The sequence below is a fragment of the Myotis daubentonii genome, chromosome 4 (genome assembly GCF_963259705.1).
Source record: "Myotis daubentonii chromosome 4, mMyoDau2.1, whole genome shotgun sequence".
Lineage (NCBI taxonomy): Eukaryota > Metazoa > Chordata > Mammalia > Chiroptera > Vespertilionidae > Myotis > Myotis daubentonii.
Genome location: NC_081843.1, coordinates 37,031,603 through 37,053,032, shown reverse-complemented (window position 1 = coordinate 37,053,032; position 21,430 = coordinate 37,031,603). Strand labels below are relative to the sequence as shown.

At 42.6% G+C, this 21,430-nt stretch overlaps 1 protein-coding gene across 9 annotated transcripts; it reads left to right on the top strand.

Moving 5' to 3' along the window:
* Positions 1-1,186: 1,186 nt before the first annotated feature.
* Positions 1,187-21,391, top strand: ZKSCAN5 (zinc finger with KRAB and SCAN domains 5). 9 transcript variants are annotated; one of them, XM_059691717.1, is made up of 7 exons: positions 1,187-1,313; positions 2,611-3,126; positions 7,395-7,530; positions 12,173-12,237; positions 12,514-12,649; positions 13,888-14,496; positions 18,021-21,391. In XM_059691717.1, the coding sequence occupies exons 2-7, from the start codon at positions 2,713-2,715 to the stop codon at positions 19,130-19,132; spliced, it is 2,472 nt and encodes an 823-aa protein (XP_059547700.1). In that variant the 5' UTR covers positions 1,187-1,313; positions 2,611-2,712; the 3' UTR covers positions 19,133-21,391. The 9 variants fall into 9 exon arrangements, 8 of the variants coding, with proteins under 8 accessions (XP_059547700.1, XP_059547705.1, XP_059547699.1 ...); XR_009452391.1 differs by lacking the exon at positions 1,187-1,313 and having other exon boundaries at positions 1,895-3,126; positions 18,021-19,459; positions 19,515-21,391; XM_059691716.1 differs by lacking the exon at positions 1,187-1,313 and adding an exon at positions 1,895-2,393 and having other exon boundaries at positions 2,614-3,126.
* The last annotated feature ends 39 nt before the right edge of the window (positions 21,392-21,430 follow it).

The following is a 21,430-nucleotide window of genomic DNA, read 5'->3' as shown; positions in this document are numbered from 1 at the left end:
CTATTGGTTAACTTCCATATGCACCCCAACCTGGGATCAAACCCACAACCTACAGTTGCCTTGACTGGGCAATGAACCTGTAACCTTGGGGTGCATGGAATGATGCTACAACAAACTGAGCTATACCGGCCAGGGCAGTGTTGTTAATTCTTGTTTACTGTCTGTCCTTCCCATGAAGGAGGAGCATGACTGCAATGTTCCCTGTGTCTAGCACAGTGACTGGCAACAAAATAAATGTTTAATAAATATTTGTTCACTAGATTAATATAGAAATTTTGGGGAACAAAAGAAAACATGGGCAACTACTATTTAACCAATAATTCATAAAAAAATCTTTATGAAATTCATGTTCTGTCAGGCTGGCATGGCTCAGTGGTTGAGCATCGACCCATGAACCAGAGGTTGCGGTTGGATTCCTGTTTGGGGCACATGCCGGCGTTTCGGGCTAGATCCCCAGTGTGGGGCGTGCATCATTAATGTTTCTCTCTCTCTCTCTCTACCTCTCCCTTCCTCTCTGAAATCAATAAAAATATATTTATAAAAAAATACAGCCTCCCCCCAACCCCTCGTCAATTTGAGCCTCTCCTACTAAAGGACTCTCTCGAGATAGTATCGGATTTTTCTGAATTTCTTTCATTCCCATAAGATAGACCACAGCGCTAGCAAGTCAGTCTCCAAACCTCATCCCTGATTGGTTTTCATCCCTGATGGGATGAAAAATTCATCCCATACACTAAAAAATAACTCTTCAGTAGATCCAAGGATGTGTGCTTTCTGATGAGTGGTGTAGGTGCGCCTCATTTTGGCGATATGTAAGAGTGGTGATAAGCCTCTTGTCTTGCCTGTCAAACAGCTTTGTAAACGTATACAAAAATGAGAAATTATTAAGGATGGGATCCCCTTGGTTGAAGAAGCCCAGCATAGACGATTTCCCTACTTTGCAACGATGCGTGGTTTCGGCATCCACTCTCTCCACGATAGAAGGCAACGGACTTCGCCAAGCGCCGCCTTCCAGCCCAGGGCGTTGGAGCAAATGCGTCCCTGCTCTCCCGCACTCTGATAGGCCCGCGAAACCGAGGCTGAAAAGAGAGCCGCGGCACGTTCCACGCGGCGCTTCCTGGGAGATGTAGTCCTGGTAGCCACCGGCTCCCGGGACTCGCGAGTTTAACGTTGGAGATTTTAGCCCAGAGAGAGCTGAGATGGTAAAGAGGTGGGTGTGTCTTGAAACGGGGTGCGGGGAGTGGTGAGATTCATGTGAAGAAACCGAAGGGCTCAAAATTAAAGAGAAGTGACAGTTGTGGGCTTGCAGAAAGGTACGGACCCTACTCCGAATTGGGGCGCGGGGCGTTAAGAGTTGGGGAGCGCAGGTTCCACGGCAAATCGGATGCTAGCAACTGTCGCCGTAGCAACAGCTCCCGACACCTACGACCCCGCCCCCTGCCTGCATTCCAAGGAAAGAGGAGGAGCCCGAGCTGTTTAAATTGCTTTGGGGTTCCCCTGGCTGGTTTGGCTCAGTGGATAGAGCTTTGGACTGCAGATTGGAAGGTCCCGGTTCGATTCCAGTCGGGGGCACATGCTCGGGTTGCGGACTCGATCCCCAGTTGGGGTGTGCAGGAGGCAGCCGATGAGTGATACTCTCTCATCATTGATGTCTCCCTCTCTCTCTCCCTCTCCCTTCTTCTCTGAAATCAATAAAAATATTTTTTAAAAATAAATTGCTTTGGGGTTGGATGGGAAAAGAGTGTGGCTGTTTTCTTCACGGCTCCTGAGGTTCCGTGGGCGTGACTGGCTCCTGGGCCCCCGCCCCACTTCCCCACCGATTGGCCCACAGCCCCTCTGGGGTGGGGCGTGCGGCGGGCACTTTCCACCCGCTGCGAGGCGAGGACCTCCGGGTTTCCTAGAGCGGACTCGGAAGTGCTCTCGGGGGTTGGATTTATGGCTCAAGCCCGTTGGACAGAGAAAGCTTGGACTTGCTTACTTCCGGCGAGGAAGTGGTGCGAAGTGTCGCCTTCGGTTTTCTCTCCGTTTGTGAAAAGACACCCATCTCTCCAGCCTTGATTGCGGGAGCTCGGTCGTCCAGGAGAGCTCCCCGAGGCTGGAGTCTTGAGGAAAGGGCATGGGCATTGTATCCAGACGGGGGCCCTATCCCTAACCTTGACCGGGCCGTTCTCCCGTGTGTACGGGGTCAGGGTCGATTCCGAGAAATCCAGGTCCAAATCTGCCCTTATTATCCTGTTTCTCTTCGGGACCAATGAAGTCTGCCGTTGGTCTGTCAGGCCCTTCTGGCTTGAAAGGCAGGACCAGTTTTGATCATTGTAATGTTTTTGACCCCTGTTCTGACTTAAGTTTGACTTAAAGGTAGAGAGAAGGAGCAACTGCGACTGGACTAGTTAGTAAGTCTTGTCCTATTAATATTCTTCACCAGTAAAATTATGTTGGTTGGGCCTGATGTCAGATTTTTTATGGCTCTCATTTACATTTTTTTAAATGTTGGAAATACGTTAAGCTGAATTGTCCATATTTTAAATGAATTACTCTGTTGAGTGGTCATCTTTAGTATACATGACCTCTATGTCACCTCTTTGCTAATAATAATTTCCAATATATCAGTAGGTTGCATAATAATGAACGTGTCCTCCAGAAGATCCTAAAGAGGAAAACATTTGATCAGTGTAAAACAGCTAAAGGGGAGAGACATCCTTCTGAGTTTGAATGATAATGACAGAATCTGGGGAAGTCATAGACTTGGACCCTCCAGCTGAGACTTCACAAGAGCAAGAAGACCTTCTAATAGTGAAGGTGGAAGAAGAAGACTGCACCTGGATGCAGGAGTACGGTCCGCCAGTGTTTGAGACTTTTTACCAGCGCTTCAAGCACTTCCAGTACCATGAGGCATCAGGCCCCCGGGAGGCACTCAGCCAGCTCCGGGTGCTCTGCTGTGAGTGGCTGAGGCCTGAGCTGCACACCAAGGAGCAGATCCTGGAGCTGCTGGTGCTGGAGCAATTCCTGACCATCCTTCCTGAAGAGTTCCAGACCTGGGTGAGAGAACATCACCCGGAAAATGGAGAAGAGGCTGTGGCTGTAGTAGAAAATATACAGAGGGAACTAGAGGAACGCAGACAACAGGTGAGTGGAAGAGGAGACATTAGACAGGGGTGGGCAAACTTTTTGACTCGAGGGCCACAATGGGTTCTTAAACTGGACCGGAGGGCCGGAACAAAAGCATGGATGGAGTGTTTGTGTGAACTAATATAAATTCAAAGTAAACATCATTACATAAAAGGGCACGGTCTTTTTTTTTTTAGTTTTATTCATTTCAAACGGGCCGAATCCGGCCCGCTGGCCGTAGTTTGCCCACGGCTGCATTAGAGCAATGAGGAAGGGCAGGAAGAGAGTTGAGCTGCTGAGCAGGGGTGAGATCCTTAGCACTCTGGTGCTTCATTTATATTCTTTTGTTCTCCTGGGATTAGGTACACTGTGGAGATTTCCTGCCACTCCAGCAAAGAGAAGCAGTATCCAGTGTGCTAACCTGGGGAAGACAATCTGCGATTTAATTTAGTTTTAAAATTACTATATTTTTTGAGTGACATGATACAAAATTCAAAAGGTACTTAAGGTTGCAATAAAAGGAAGTGTCCATCCCACCCCTAGTTCCTCAGATGCCTAATTCTCCTCACCAGAGGCAACCATTTATATGGTACATGCATATCCTTACGGAGGTATGCTATATTCTAAATATATGAACATACATATATATGACATACTTAAAACTCAGATGTTTTAAAATCACTGTGTATTTCTGCCTCTTGCCTTTTTCTTATAGCTTGGTTTGTTTCATGTCAGTGCAATAGAGCGACCTCACTCTGAAACTGTGTTATATTCCATTGTATGGATATACCATAATTGGACTATTGAGGGCCATTTAAGTTGTTCCTTTAGATTGTTTCTGAATTTTTACTACAAACAACTTTGCTGCATGAATATCTTTACATACATCATTAATTATAGAATGAATGCTAAGTCCATTTGTTGGCTCAGAAGCCATATGCATTTGTAATTTTGACAGCTATTGATAGATTGCCCTACATAGAGATTATACTAATTTATATTCCCAACAGCAATGTATGAGAGAAATTTTTTTCCTGCAGTCTGATAACCCAATGTTATCCAACTTTTTTGATTTTTGCCAATATGAAAGATACATATTCCAGTTCTGTGCAATTTTAATGCATTTCTCTAGTGGGTTAGTTTGACCACAGTGCATATTTTAAGGGCTATGCATATGCCCTTTTATTGTAAATTATCTGTTTGTATTATTTACCTATTAGGAAAAGTAAGGACTGTAACTGTCATTGAATTGCAAGTGTTACTTTTCCACATTGTTGTTTGTCTTTGCTTATGGAGATTTTTGCTTTGCAGGGTGTTTTAATTTTTATGCAGTCAGCTTAGATCTTTTACGTTGTTTAGGGTTTTGTGCTATACTTAGAAAGGCCTTCTCAACTACAATATTATAAGAAATTTTTCTCATAGTTTTGTCTTAAATTTTTCTTTAGACTTTTAAATTTTTTACACTTTTACATCTGGAATTCATTTTGGTTTAGGGTGTTTGGTATGGTTACAACTTTATTTTCCCCCAGATATCTACCAGGTTGCCCCAGCAACTTGTAATCCACCTTCTCTCTTTCTGATTAAAATGCCTCTATATTACATACCAAATTTCTGCATGTATTTGGGTCCTTTTGTGGTCTCTTTATTTTATTTTACTGATGTCACTGTGTGTTCATGTGTTAGTATTTTAATTATTTGAGCTCCATGAAATGCTTTGGTATATGATAGGGCTACCCTTCCTTCTTCCAAATTATGCTTTAATATTTTCTCATTTTGCTTATGATCTTTAGAATTATTTATTTAGTTTTTAGTACCCCTCCCCCAATTCCTGTAGGTATTTTTGTTGGGATTGCATGAAATAATATATTAATCTAGGGAGAATCAATATCTTTATGTTGTTAACATCTTGTACTTTCTAACTCATTTATAATCTGACCTTCTACCTTCCTCTGGTTGCTAGACTCATACTCTCTTAAACTTTAATTCTCTTTTTATAGCAAAGAAACAAAAGATTATAGGTCTACCAGAGGTTGAAACTAGTTAGAGAATTTCCCTCATTTTCCAGAGAAATGGCACTTCATTGTAAGGTACCAACTCATTATTCTTTTTTTAAAAAAATATATTTATTGATTTTTTACAGTGAGGAAGGGAGAGGGATAGGGAGTTAGAAACATAGATGAGAGAAAAACACTGATCAGCTGCCTCCTGCACAACCCCCGCTGGGGATGCACCCGCAACCAAGGTACATGCCCTTGACCAGGATGGAACCTGGGACCCTTGAGTCCGCAGGCCGGCGCTCTCTCCACTGAGCCAAACCAGTCGGGCTCAACTCATTATTCTTTACCTCTGGGTAAGGGGTACTTCAACATCCCAGAATATCCTCAGGCCCTTCAGCTGGCTTAGCTCACCCCACGAGGCAAGTGGGCCGCAGAGAGAGCCACTGTTGACCTGAAGCCAGACCCTGTAGCTCTCCTGAATGATTGTTGTACAGATGGGAATGTTTGAACCTTTCTATTGCTTCTTTCAGGGCATAAAGGTTCCTGTTGACATCTAGTTCATTCTTTTTAAAGCCTAATTTGGGCCCAGCTGGTGTGCCTCAGTGGTTGATCCCTGGTCAGGGCACATGCCAGGGTTGTGGGCACGATCCCCAGTGTGGGGCCTGCAGGAGGTAGCCTGTCTGACTCTCTCTCATCATTGATGTTTCTATCTCTCTCTTCCTCTCTGAAATCAATAAAAATATATTTAAAAAAAACTAATTTAGGACATAAATGGACAAACTATGTCCTATCTTTTTAGTAATAAATATTCAAAAGTGTAATTTAAAACAAAAAGCATTTTTAAATACAGGATTTACAGCATATATTGCACATTTGCCTCTTTCGGTGTGATATGCAGCCCACCTTTGAAGGGATACAGAGAAAAATAATTCTTTAGTGGTAGTCAGAAATTGAGGCCCAGATAGGGTATTTCCCACAGGCATCCACAGCATACTTTGTTTGCCTTTCTCTCTGTCTGTCTCCTGTATCCCTGACATGTTTCCTCAACTTTATCTCCAGGCAGTTCTTGTCTCTGCAGACCTTTCCCCAGGCTTTATCCTTCTCCTTTTCAGTTTCTATGCCCGAGTTTCCGGACATCAAGGGCTGTTTTGGTTCTTTGCCGCCCATGGTGCCCTTTGGCATACTTGGCATCATCTTAACTCTGTTCTGAGTGGGTCAACCAGGACACAAACTTTCACACAGAATATTTGCCACAGCTGTTTTGCAACTGCCTCTTAATGTAACTCTTGTGCCACATTTTGCCAGTACTAGTAGGGTTAAAATCAAAAGTGTTTTGAAACCATAAGGGAGGGAGAAAGGGGATGGTGATTCTATCTCAATGCAGGATCTTATTACCTGCTAAGTTGCTGCTGAGACAGATTCTGGAAACTGGTTGTGGCAGAGTAATTGTGTGTACCCTGAGGTTGAGCAAGAGCCAAGAACAGAAAGATTGAGGTCTGTTGCACACTGGACATGAACTAGCTTAAGTCTGGGTGTTGGTCTGCGGGAGAACCACGTGTCACTTCCTGAGTCCTATAATTGACCTTTCCAAACTCCTTTCTCGCCTCTTTCCCTCTTTACTAAACTTGACCCACATTGGCCTTCCTAAGATACCCTCTTTCTGCCTGAGAGTCTTTGTTTATATTGTTCTCCCTGCTTGCAACACTTCTTACCTTTCTCCTGGCTGGCTTCTTTCATCCTTTAAGTGTTTACTTAAGTGACACTTCCTCAGAAAAGCCTTTGATAGCTACCCTATCTGAAGTCAATCTCATGCCCAGCTGGTGTGGCTCACTGGTTGAGTGTCAGCCCCTGAACCAAGAGGTCACCGGTTTGATTCTCTGTCAGGGCACATGCCCTGGTTGTGGGCTCAATCCCCATTAGGGGTCGTGCAGGAGGCAGCCAATTCATCAATGTTTCTATCTCTTCTCCCTCTCCCTTCCTCTCTCAAATCAATAAAAACATATCTTAAAAAATAAAGTAGATCTCATCTGATCTGTCTCATGGTACTTCCTCCTCCTTTCTAACATATAACAGTCTGTAATTATGTACTAATATTTATTTATGTGTTGAAGTGTTTATTGGAGGTCTTCTTCAACTAGGTATAAACCATGTATAATCAGTGCCTGACTCATTATAGACCTTGCACATTAAATATTTAGTATATGAACAAATGAAAGAATAATGTGAATTTACTGGATTCTTTAATAGCCTTCTCATTAAGGTACTGATTGGTGTGGTTGTGGTTGTTAGATTGTGGCATGTCCAGAAGTCCTTTCTCAGAAGATGGTGCCATCAGGAGCTATGCAGGAGTCCCTCCATCACCAGCTTCTTTCTCTGGACCCCCAGCCTGAACAAGAGCCACAGAAGCCTCATCTGGAGGAAAATGGTGAGGATCTATATGATTTGGTGGAACAGATGTGGCCAGAGAGTGGGCGCCCTGGCCATGTGGGTATGCAGTGTCTATAAGAGAGAGACCTAGGGAGCTTCTGCAATCAGTAGGATTTGGAGGTTGGCATGGTATGGGGACCTGGAATTGAGTCCCTGGTATTAAGAGAGGTCAGGTTGCCCAGCTGGCATGGCTCAGTAGTTGAGCATTGACTAATGAACCAGGAGGTCATGGATTGATTCCCGGTTGGGGCACATGCCAGGTCGTGGGCTTGATCCCCAATGTGGGGCTGCAGGAGACAGCCGATTGATGATTCTCTCTCATCATTGCTGTTTCTATCTCTTCATCTGCCTTCCTCTCAGAAATCAATAAAAATATATTTTAAAAAAAGACAGGTCAGCTTATAGGATGGCTAGGAACTGTACCACAGTTGTATTCAAAAGCTATAATGCAGATGATGAGAACTTTATAGGTACTGTTAAGAGATTTACAAGTCTACTTCATAGATTTTGTTATCTTAAGAGAGAACTTTATAGGTACTGTTAAGAGATTTACAAGTCTTCATAGATTTTGTTATCTTAATGCTTAAGTAAAAAAAAAAAGTTTCTAATTCCTAATTGCTTTCATTTTTTTAAATTCTTTATTTTGAATTTTGCTTTCATTCTTATTTCAAGCAGTGCTTCACCATGACCTTTAGAGCATTTGTTTTCTCTTTCCTTCCCTTATTAACCTGTATTACATATATCAATGAAGAAAAGTGAACAGCTTATCTTATTTATGATGATATATGTCCACAAGTCGTAATCTCTAACCAGAAACTCTTGCCATCAAATATATTTTAGAATTCAGAATTTTTCAGATTTAGTAAGATAATGTGATTTACATACCACATATTACACTACCAACAGGATTTGACATGGTACCCCATAATCACACACATTCATATTTCAGCAGTGAAATGTATGTATATATACAACAGTGGATTAAATAAAAGCTTTGATTAGCTTTGCATATGTTCTGGTTAGGTTTTGTTGTCAAATTAGTTCAATGCCTAACTTCATGAAAAAGAAGACCACCTTTGGTATGTAGAGCTTTGGGATTTCAGAATTATGGATTGGAAATTGTGAACTTGTATTTCCTATTTGGCCCCAGGCTTTCTTCTAGGTTCCCCTTAGTGGTCAGGCCTTTCACTTGACATGTCCTATGTCTCTAATCATTTCCAGCTTTCCTTTCACTGTGGTAATAATAATAATAATAAAAGCACAGCAGCAGCAGCTATTATGACACATAGTTTACTATGTGTCAGGACCTGTTCTAAGCTTTCTTGTAGGAATTCATTTAACCTTCAATGTACCAGGAAAAATAATCTTCACTTACCATCTGGGGCCAATGGGTCCTTTATCTTTTTTATATTTAAGTAATTTTATGCATAATAATAGAAGAATCAAAGGATAAAAATAATTTAAAAAATATTTTTTTATTGATTTCAGAGAGGAAGGGAGAGGGAGAGCAAGATAGAAACATCAATGATGAGAGAGAATCATCAATCTCTTACATGCCCCCCATTGGAGATCAAGCCAACAACCCAGACAAGTGCCCTGACTAGAAATAAAATCATGGCTTCCTGGTTCATAGGTCATCACTCAAACACTGAGCCACATCGACTGAGCGATGATAATAATTTTTAAAGAAGATTTAATAAGAACTACACTTCTTTGTATCAAGTGCATTTTGATAATTAAAACATCATAAAAAAACAAAAGAGTACTGTCACACAGTACTGTCTGTTTAGCAAAATCAAAAACTGTCTTTTTAACAAAATGGGATAGTCCAGAATTTTGTTGTAAAATATTGCATGATGAAATCCTTTCTGTTGAATGACTCACTGGATAAGATGGGTCATATTCTTTTTATGAAATTAAAAATGTATTGTTTATTATTGATTCTTGAGTTTGAGAAAGTTCATCTAGGATATCATTTGTAGACTCATTCTAAGATTTCCCTTATATTTTCAGTTTTATCATTATCATTAGAGAGCACGCTGTTCTCTGTCACAATTCATCATCTCATTCATCTAATAATTGTGAAATGTCTTTTTCTCCTTGCCAGTATGGGTAGAAAATAAAAACTTCCAAATTCTCAACTATGCTCAATGAAAGTTAGAAGTAGATGTCAACAGTCTTATACCTTCTGGAAGATGTTGCAAAACTCTATGTAATGTATTTAATACTTTGGAAATAGTGAATAATGATGATGTTTTTCACTGTTGCGTGATCCTAAATATTTTCTTTATTCTCTCATTTCTTATTATTTTAGTCTTCTATGCTCTCATTGGAAGTAATTAATGAATAGTGATTAGTAAGAATGAAATCATTCCTGGATGATGAAATAGAAAAATGTTTCATGATAAAGGAAAACTAAGATTAGTCAGATCCCAAAATGTTTTCTAAATTTATAAAAGGGTCCAGTGGATCCATTATAGAAATTACAAGATAGAATGAGTTTTATTATATTTTTTAAAACATAAAATGAATTTTCTTTCTGTTCTTCAGAAGATCTCTAAAGGAATAAAAGTCATATAATTACAGTCTTTAAAAATAGTTAAAACTGTTCAACATGGAAACCCAAAATTGTGTAATAGGCCTAGTACTCAGTGGAATGAGTAGGTACTGCTGTTATCCTCGTGTTAGACATTAAGAAGCTAAGGCCTAAAAAAGTTAAGTAATTTGTTCAAGGTCACAAAGCTATTAAGTGACAGAGCTCATATTTTAACCCTCTAATTCTACACTTTTACCCCATTCTGAGCTATCCTGCCTTTGCTTTAACCACCAGGCCCTCCCAAGGACAGAATCCTTTCCTCCTTAAATCATGTCATCTTCCCACTACTTGCAGAGTGTCATCACATCATGCTACTCTTTTCTTCTGTTCCTAGGTGCTGCTTCTCTTCTCTGCCCTGTTAGCCAGACCCTAGCCCTTTCTTTATTCCAACAAAATTACTGTGTTTTTAATTTTTTTTATACACTGGGGGAGGCTGCATTCCTTATGCCTTTGATAGCACTGAAGGCTGGGACTAATTTGGGCTTGAGAGAGGCAAAATGATTTACTTAAAAGTTAAAGAAGCAATGGGTTTTGCAGGAACTTCAAAAAATAAGTGGAATTATTTAGAATGGAATTACTATAATAATTCCAGTTATAATTGGAATGTAGTCTGTACTCACAATTACTGTTCAAGTATAGACTATATTCATCCCTTTATTTCAAGTCTCCTCTTTTGACTCTTTAGCCACACTCCTGGTTTCAGACTCTGTTTTTGTCTTTCATCAATAATCATTACCTCCTTTTTGTGTCATTGCTCATTACTTTATAGTCCTCAGAGACAAGCAAGCTACATATACACAGACATCTCCAGGACTGAGGAAACCATAGCAAGGTCTAAACTGTCAGGTTATTTGTTTAAGGTGGGGCTCACATAGATTGAGATCTGGATGCACCATGAATCTTGACAAAAATAAGTAGAGGCGCCCTAACTGGTTTGGCTCAGTGGATAGAGCGTCGGCCTGCGGACTCAAAGGTCCCGGGTTCGATTCCAGTCAAGGGCATGTACCTTGGTTGCGGGCACATTCCCAGTAGGGGGCGTGCAGGAGGCAGCTGATTGATGTTTCTCTCTCATCGATGTTTCTAACTCTCTATCCCTCTCCCTTCCTCTCTGTAAAAAATCAATAAAATATATTTTAAAAAAAATAAGCAGAGGTGACAGCAGAGGGTCAAATTGTCACCAGCATCTGGATATCAGACCCTCCAGGCATTGCACATGTTATTCACTCCACCTGCAAAGCACCCTGACCCTCACCCCACTCCACCCCTACATCCTGTGGACAGGCTTTCCTGAAGCTTTCGCCTTCCACTCGACTCGGCATTCCTAATGGTGAACTTCAAGTATAGAATTGGTAATTGACCCTATTCTGGAAGTAAGGCTTACATGTCTACACTCCCTGTTACTGAAGTTTTGGAAGGCAAGGACTGTTTTATCTGCCTATTATAACAGACAGAGTAGGTTTAATAATATATACTAACGATTGATTATAAACCAACCATAGTAATTCCTCGAAGGGAGAGCATGTGGACTAATGCCTTGCTAATCATAAAGTGTAGTTCAGGGAGCAGCAGCAACATCATCACTTGGAAGCGTGTTAGAAATGCAAAATGTGGAGCCCAAACCTAAGCCAGAATCTGCTCTGCGCTTAGACCCCAGGTGATTTGCTTGCTCATTAAAGCGTGAGAAGCCCTGGGCTCTAGGAAGTGCTTGAGATCTGAAGCTGTGAGACGTTGGTTATCCTTTGAAATGATGAGGTTCAGTCTTGGCAGAGCAGAATGGTACAATCTGAAGTCAGCAGCAAAGAGTAGCCTGACCAAAGCAGGGAGTCTAGTGTTTTCGGGTGGAAGGGTGAATATAGGGTAGGCGTGGGAGAGGCCGGAAATGTCGAAGATCTTAAGAGCCACGCAGAAGAATTTGGTCTTGATGTGGCAAGGCACCACTGTAGATTCTTGACCAAAAGTGGAATGTGGTGGCAGTCAGAGCTGGGCAAAGATATTCTCACTAACACCTCTCTTTCTCCCCCCTCATCCCTTCCTGCTCTCCAAGTTTCTTCCCTTCCCTTGGAGGACAGCCAGGAGCTGACAGCCTCACTTCTCTCAGCTGGGTCCCAGGTGAGCTGGCGTCCCTATGCCTGCATGTCTATTTCCATGTCTGTTCTTGGAGACGTAGCTGCCTTAATCCTGAATCTTTATCAGGAGTTCTGTCTCTTTAGAGACCAGGCCCACCTTGGGTTTATACTTCAATCCTTTTTCCATTCTACCCAATACTCCCCATCCACTTTGAAGCATAGTCCCGCCTCCTATTTCTTTCCTTAATACTTGCAGTTCTTTCCCTCATCCAAATTGGAACATAGGGAATGGGAATTTAGTGAAGATCTCGTGTTTCAGAAGTTGGTGAAAATTGAAGATGTGGCTGATGTGGCTGTTTCCTTTATCCTGGAGGAATGGGAACATTTGGACCAGTCCCAGAAGTCTCTCTATAGGGATGACAGGAAGGAGAATTATGAGAGTATTACCTCCATGGGTAAGACTTATTTTGTCTGCATGGATTAGGACATATTAATTTTGTTATCTTGCAAAGAATATTTCTAGTGCATCTTATGAAAGCATGTGTGTTTTAAATACTATAATGTGGCTTTTTTTTTTCTGTGAAAGATTAAATCAACCTTTCCCCCCCTTAGCTTATTTTAATTATTTCCTTCATAATAAGGGTATGACTGAAGTGCTTAGAGAATAATATTTGCAAATACTATCTGCTTTAAAATGAAAGAGCTTAAAACTAACAGGTTTGGATTTTAACAGATTTGTAGTAATTATTGTATTCTATTCCTTGACAGATTGACTAATTCTTAGCTGAATAATTCTCATTTGTGAAAGCATCTCAGACTTTGCCGAATAAGTATGGTAGTAATTATTATTACAATATCTCAATGGCATTCATTCTTTTCTTTCTAGCTCATGAGTGGCTAGTTGTTCACCCTGTTACAATTCTCAAATCACTGGTACCTATTTTATGATGTTTTCCCTGTTGGCATCTACATTTTACATGTTGTATCCCCCCCCCTTTTTTTTTAAAAAGATATTTGTTTTTCTTTATGTTTACTTTTTTAAAAATTTTATTTGTTTTTCTTCCTTTTTGTTGTTTCTTTGTCATATCCCTTCTTGAATTTTGCATCCCAAATAAGACTTCGCCAGTATTTCTAACTATGTTATGATCTTGGAAACTAATATTTGATTTTGCTGCAATTTTGGAGCAATTATAAAAAGTTTAGTACTATGGCAAACATTTTGGAACTTACAGCTTTTAGCTTCTTTTGAATTAATTCTTTTGTTTATTATTAAAAATATTTTTATTTATGTCAGAGAGAAAGGGAGAGAGTGGTAGAAACATCAATGATGAGAGAGAATCATTGATCAGTTGCCTCCTGCATGCCCCAACTGGGGATCAAGCCCACAACCCGGGCATGTGCTCTGACCAGGAATCAAACCATGACCTTCTGGTTCATAGGTTGATGCTCAACCACTGACACACCAGCTGGGCTTGAATGAATTCTTTTAGAAGAACCACTGTATAACAAGCACACTAGTAGACTTTAGATGAAATACATAGATAATGCCAGATTCCTTTTGAAAAATGTTATACCAGTTTACATGGTCACGTGCTCATGTTGGATTTGTATAATTATTCTATATCCCTTAGTCATTTTATTTCTTCTACTGTAGGAAGTAGCTAAATTTTCCATTTTCCTTCCATTATTTCAGATTGCAAGTCAAAGAATGACAATATGGAACTCATAGTAAAGCAGATTTCTGATGAAGCCAAATCGCACTGGATGACATCAGGAATCACTGAGAGAAGTGTTGCCCAAAGTCAAGAATTTGGAGAAGTTAATGACCTTCGCAGCATGGTAGAAGGGTGGCAGGTAAACCCCAGTGTGGGGAAGTCAAGGCAGAACCCTTCCCAGAAAAGAGATCTTGGTGCCATCACAGACATTAATTGTAAGCAAAACACAAATGCTGAGAGAGGTCACAAATGTAATGATTGTGGTAAATTTTTCCTTCAAGCCTCAAACTTCATTCAACATCGGCGAATCCACACTGGAGAAAAGCCGTTTAAGTGTGGTGAATGTGGGAAAAGCTATAATCAGCGTGTGCACCTTACTCAACATCAGCGAGTCCACACTGGTGAGAAACCCTATAAATGTCAGGTGTGCGGAAAAGCCTTTCGTGTGAGTTCCCACCTTGTCCAGCATCACAGTGTGCACAGCGGAGAGAAACCCTACGGATGTACCGAATGTGGGAAAAACTTTGGTCGGCACTCTCATCTGATTGAGCACCTGAAGCGTCACTTCAGAGAGAAATCCCAAAGATGTATGTGTGAAGAGTTTATATTGGAGAATAAATGGAGGCAAAAATGTTTTTATTAGCTTAGAACAGATGAGTTGTGGATAAGGGAGCAGTAGGAAGGAGCAAAGATTATAGTCTATTATTTACTAGAGGCCTGATGCACAAAATTCTTGCGGGGGGTGGGGGGGTGGTGGTCTCTCAGCCTGGCCTGCGTCCTCTCACAATCTGGAACCCCTCGCTCCTAACCGGCCGCCTGCTTGCTCCTTACCACTTGGCTCACTGCTCCTTAGCACTGTCTCAGAGGCGGGTGAGGCTCCCGCCACCACTGCCACTGTTCTCGCCAGCCGTGAGCCCGGCTTCTGGCTGAGCAGTGCTCCAGCTATGGGAATACACTGACCACCAGGGGGCAGCTCCTGCGTCGAGCATCTGCCTCCTGGTGGTCAGTGGTGTCATAGTGACCGGTCGTTCTTGTTGTTCCGCCATAATGGTCACTGAGCTTTTATTACATAGACTAGGGGCCCAGTGCACGAATTCGTGCACCTTGAAAGGAACTGTGGGCCGCAAGGCTGTGGTGGGCACGGGGGTGGATCTCAGCCCATCCTCCACGCCCCCTCCTGGTCCCTCCCGTCGCAGCCCTGCTCCCCTGTCTGCCAGCAGCCCTGCTGCCACCACCACTGCTCCCACGTGCTAATGGCGCCGGCCCCGTTTGCACCGCTGATGGCATGGAATGATTGGAGCGGGCGCCAGCAGCAGGTGTGAGCAGCATCTGCTGCCCCGATCATCTCTCAGGAGCAGGGGGAGGTGGAGAAGCCCTCAGGGGCTATTGGGGCCAGCAGCTGCCGTTCACACTCGCTGACAATGCCAAGCGATTGGGACCAGTGCCAGGCGCTGGCAGCGGGTGCAAGCACTGGGTGGGACCATAGCATGCGGGAACAAAGAATTTTCAGTAACCACCAGAGGCTCGCCCCGATTACAGCAACTGCACCCCACCTTGGTCTGGTGCCCCTGCTTACCTGCTCCACCATCCCACCGCAGCCGACACCCGCCATGTTCCACGCGAGCCCCCTGGTGGTCAGCGCACATCATAGGAACTGGTTGTTCAGTTGTTCCGCCATTTGGTCTAGTTGCATATTAGCCTTTTATTACATAGGATACTTTAATTGTCAAATCAGTAGGCAAGACCCTATGCCCTCTCCTCTGTCCCAACTTCCCTTTCTCCAGAGGTACTTGCTTGTAGCTCTATTTTCTTCCAGTAATTCCATATCTGTATATGTAAAAGGCTAAGCGACCATATGACTGGTAGCTATAATGCACACAGACCACCAGGGGGCAGATGCACAATGCAGGAGTGTCAAGCTGCAATGACTTGGCAGTGGTGGTTCTCAGGTGACGCACCCCAGAACCAGAGAGGAGGAAGCCCAATTCTGGGGTGTGTCACCCGAGAACCTCCCTCTCGCAATCTGGGACCCCTCAGGGGATGTCGGAGAGCTGGTTTCGGCCGGATCCTCACAGGCCAGGCCAAGGGACCGCCGGAGGGATCCCGCTCACTCTGCAGATGCCCTTTGAGCCACGGCACTACCCCAGGTGCGGCCGGCTGGGGAGGGACCACGGGAGGTTGGCTCCACGGCGTGTCCTTCCTGTCCCGCCCTGCCAGCCACCTTCTAATTAATTTCCTTTCAATGCGCACAAATCTATGCACCAGGTCACTAGTCCTATATAATAAAAGTCTAATATGCAATTGTCCCCTTGGGCGGTCATTTGACCAGGAGTTTGACCACTTGCTATGGCATGTGCGACCACCATGGGCAGCACGGAACATGGTGGGCGTCGGCGATGCTCTGTGACCTCTCACTGCATACCTAGGGGTGTGAGTGGCGGGGATGGAGGTGTGGTGAGAATGCGGGGTGTCCGCCAAGCTCGCTCTCACTCCCCCTGCTACCCTTCCCCGGGATGTCAGGGCTCACATGCTGGGGAAGGCCCTGCGCTCAGGTGCTGGGTGCCCATGAGGAGCTCGCCCAACACCTGCACAGCTTCTTCTGGTGAGCCGGGCCACAGCTGCCAGGACCACAGAGGCCGGTTGGGCTCCCCGTGGGTTCGTGCAGGAGCCAGTCTGCGAGGCTGGCTGGGAGAGAGCGGGCTGCCCGCCCGGCTTCTGTGCAGTGCCGCTGGGTGGCCCAGAGGCCAATGCGGCGACCCAGCCCGTGGCGTCCAGCCATGCTCACCGCATCTCCGCGTGGGGACTCGGGTGTTGTGACTCAGGCAGAGGGGGCACACAGGGGCCCAAGGATCCCGGTGCTGCCCAGGGTCCAGAGGTCATCTGGGACCTGCCCTTCCATATCAGAGGCTTGCGCTTCAATTGCCGGCCAGGACTAAGGACTGTACCCATACACAAATTTCGTGCACCTGGCTTCTAGTTTTAAATAATCCTGCTATTGCCTTATTAATCAATTTTAGACAGTATCTATTCACTTTCTAGTCTAGTAAATGAGGAATTGGACTCTCTTGCTTGCTTCTTCCCCTTTTCCAACTTTTTCCAATTTAGTTATTTTACTTAATTTTATTTTAAAATAATAGGAAGTTTGGAGGAAAAAAATTGGGAGAAAAAAAATCACATAATTTCACCATCCTAACTAATAGCATTATTACTGTATAGTGGATTTCCTTCTATCCTTTTTCATAAGCCTATTTTTATTTTTAAATATATTTTTTATTGATTTCAGAGAGGAAGGGAGAGGAAGAGATAGAAACATCAATGATGAGAGAGAATCATTGATTGGCTGCCTCCTGCACTGGGGATTGAGCCCACAAACCAGGCATGTGCCCTGGCTGGGAATCAAACTGACCTCCTGGTTCATAGGTCAACAGTCAACCACTGAGCCACACTGGCTTGGCTTATAGCCTATTTTTATGTAGTTATACTCATAGGACACAAATATTAGACATATACATTTTCTAGTGTTGCTTGACCTTCCTATTTGTTATTTTTGATAATCTGCTATTGTGTGGAGATGTCATAATTTATTCAATTGTTCCCCAGTTGGACTTCTAAAATTTTCACTTTTGTCTTGATAGCTGTGCTTATACCTTTTTCAGTATTTAGGATTGTTTTCTCATAATAGATGCCCAGAAGTGGGATTAGTGGATGAAAGGCCAAAAACATCTTTATGGCTATCGCTACATATTACTAAATTTATTTATTTATTTTTGATTTGAGAGAAAGAGAGAGACAGAAAGAAAGAAAGAAAGAAAGAAAGAAAGAAAGAAAGAAAGAAAGAAAGAAAGAAAGAAAGAAAGAAAGATCATTTGGTTCAAACTTGCAGCCTGGGTATGTGCTCTGACCAGAATCAAACCGTGACCCTTCAATTCATGGGATGAGGCTCTAACCAACTGAGCCACACTGGCCAGAGCTAAATTGCATCAAGTACATATATGTATACCCTTTTTCACTCCTATTACATCATATTTTCATTTGATTATTTTCTTTTTGTTTTGAAAGTTCCTTCTATAAAAGAACTGATGACATTTGCATTTCCTCTTTATTTTTTCAGGCAATGACAAAAGAAGTAAGAATACAAAATTAAATGTTAAGAAGAAAATTTCAGAATTTTCAGAAGCAGACATGGAACTATCTGGAAGAATCCAAAAAAATGTTTCTCAAGTTCAAGGTTTTGGAGAAGGCAAGTTGGATAGAAAGCAGGGAATTCCCATGAAAGAGATAGTAGGACAACCCTCTTCAAAGAGGATAAATTTCAATCAAGTCACATATGTCCACAAAAAATCCTCCACAGGAGAGAGACCACATAAATGTAATGAATGTGGAAAAAGCTTTATTCAGAGTGCCCATCTTATTCAACATCAGCGAATACACACTGGAGAGAAACCATTTAGGTGCGATGAGTGTGGGAAAAGCTATAATCAACGTGTGCACCTAACTCAGCATCAGAGAGTCCACACTGGTGAAAAACCCTATACCTGTCATTTGTGTGGGAAAGCGTTTAGAGTAAGGTCCCATCTTGTTCAGCATCAGAGTGTGCACAGTGGGGAGAGACCCTTTAAATGTAATGAGTGTGGGAAAGGTTTTGGGAGGCGTTCACACCTTGCTGGGCATTTAAGACTTCATTCTAGAGAGAAAACCCATCAGTGTCATGAATGTGGAGAAATCTTTTTTCAGTATGTCAGCCTCATTGAACATCAGGTGCTCCACATGGGTAAGAAAAAAGAAAAAAATGGCGTTTGTGAGGAAGCATATAGTTGGAATTTAACAGTGATTGAAGATAAGAAGATTGAGTTACAAGAGCAGCCTTATAAGTGTGATATATGTAGCAAAGCCTTTAATTATAGTTCTGACCTTATTCAGCATTACAGAACTCATACTGCAGAGAAAACCTGTAAATGTGATCTATGTAGAGAAAATGTTGGCCAGTGTTCTCACATAAAACAACGTCAAAAAACCTATTCTAACATGAAATCCTATCAATGTAATGAATGTGGCAGAGGCTTCACTCTGAAGTCACATCTTAACCAACATCAGAGAATGCATACTGGTGAGAAACCCTTTCAATGTAAAGAATGTGGAATGAGTTTCACTTGGAGTTGTAGCCTCTTCAAACATCTGAGAAGTCATGAGAGGACAGATTCCATAAATACTGTAAGTGTATAGATGTTTCTGTTGTAGCACGGCTCTTACTCAATTTAGAGAAATTTTCCTGAAGAGAAATCCTGCTTCTATGATGAATGTAGTAACAACTTCAGCTTAACCATAAAACCTCCAGATACATAACTGAAATCCTTCAGTTAGAATTTAGGAACACTGGAGAACAAGAAATAGATAATTTGTTTGCTTTTCCCAAGGAGAAATGCTTTTGTTAGCATCTTCATGCTTGAGAATGTAGACAAAAGAGAACCCATGGTGCCCGGCTGGCGTGGCTCAGTGGTTGAACGTTGACCTATGAACCAAGAGGTCATGGTTCGATTCCTGGCCAGGGCAGTAAAAAAGAAAGAGAGAGAGAGAGAGAGAGAGAGAGAGAGAGAGAGAGAGAGAGAGAGAGAGAGAGAGAGAGAAAACACCCATGGATATGATGGGTGAAGAAAAACCTTCAAGTAGCACTTATTCATTTGAATGTCAGATCATTGACACTGGGAAAGCCTCATGGATACAGTAGAAATAAGCGTTGTTTGTAATTTCTGCCTTGACAGCTTATCTATTCAGGGACGAGCACAGGTAAAGAAAGAGAACTCTTCAGCATGATACTCATTTTGGTACCTCAGCAACGAACCTTCCCTAGAAATGGTTGTCCTGGCCAATAGAAGGCTCCAGTCCTTGTTCCCATCATAAGTATTAGACCCTTTGAAAAAAAAATTGACTTAAGGTATTTATATTTTGGAAAAATTGGGTTCAGTGGCCGAATGGTATGTGTTCCTATCTTATTCAATCTACAACTTCTCCATGAAACACACTCTACTTTTTTGGTTTTGTTTTGATTCTGTTATCATCAGATTAGCTATTATAAAGAGGAGTGAAGTTTTTCAATTCAGTAGAAACTGTGTTGGTTAGTCACATATTGAGGGGAGGGGAGCAGGACCTTAGAGGAATAAAGAAGACAGGCCAAATAGTGGACTTCTTTTTTTCTTCTTCTTTTCTATTACCCACAACAGGGTATCTATGCACATAGAATTGTGGTTCCGCCCTGGCCAGTTTGGCTCAGTGGATGGAGCGTGGGTCTGCAGGTTTGATTCTGATCCCAGGTTTGATTCTGGTCAAAGGCACATGCCCAGGTTGTTGGCTAGGTCCCCAGTGTGGGGCGTGTAGAAGGCAGCCGATCGGTGATTCTCTCTAATCATTGATGTTTCTGTCTCTCCCTCTCCCTTCCTCTCTGAAATCAATAAAAATATATTTAAAAAGAAAAAATAAAGAATTGTGATCCAAGCAATATGTATACTAATTCCCCCACAGGATAATGACATGTAGATTGAGTTTCAATTTGCATTGCAGCTGGATTTGAAAGTAAACAGTAATTAGGAGCAGGAAGGTCATGGTCTGGGTAGGAGTTGTGGGCAAAAGAAGATGACATGGAAAAAGGTTTAACTTGCGTCTGTTTGCTAGAGAAAGGGAAAGAGCTTTTGGGCACTGCAGAAGTCCTGCTTCTGCTGCCTGCCTAGCGTACAATAAACAGCAAATTGAACTTGTTGTGTTGTACACTGGTGTCCTGTCCAGATTCCTCTAGCCAAACTGGCACACCTATCCACTAAGCTGCCCAGAGTTGAGGCTGCTAATTGCTCACAGCTCTTCCCTTCTCCAAAGATTCTGGAGACTTGTCCTCAGATGGTGGGAGCTGCAGCATCCAGGAGTTTATCTGCCGCCCCCACTCCAGCCAGTGACTGACTGATACGGAAGTACAAAAGGTTGATTCACTTGCCTAAAGCAGGGGGGTACCTATAATGTAGTTTGTTTCCCAGGCCACTCTTTGTGGATCAGGCTAAGGCTAGACCTTGAGACTATGTCCGTGCTCCACTCTTGCCCTCTTGATCTGTTTCATTCCCTCTCGCAAACACTTTTCCTGAAGAGCATACCCTTAACCAATCATGAGGTTCTGAATCCCTGTTTTAGGGAACCTGATTTAGGACATTTGGTGCTGTGAGCTGTCCTAGGAGGTTGACCACTGAGGAGGATGACCATGAGGCAATGAGGACTCCCTCACTAATGGCGTGTGGTGGTCGTTCAGTTGTGAGACGTTCACTGTGGTGAACTGGGATGGCATACAGGTGGAAAGGGATGTACTGACTTGGATAAACTTTGGCGAAAAAAATGAAAATAATAAAAGGATTATGGAGAAAATTAAAAAACAACAACAACAAAAAGGATTATGGAATTCTTTCTGAAAGTCACTGATTGCCAGGAGAGAGAAAATGACACACTTGGGACAAATAACCACTAACTTAATGCAAACAGTGTATCAAA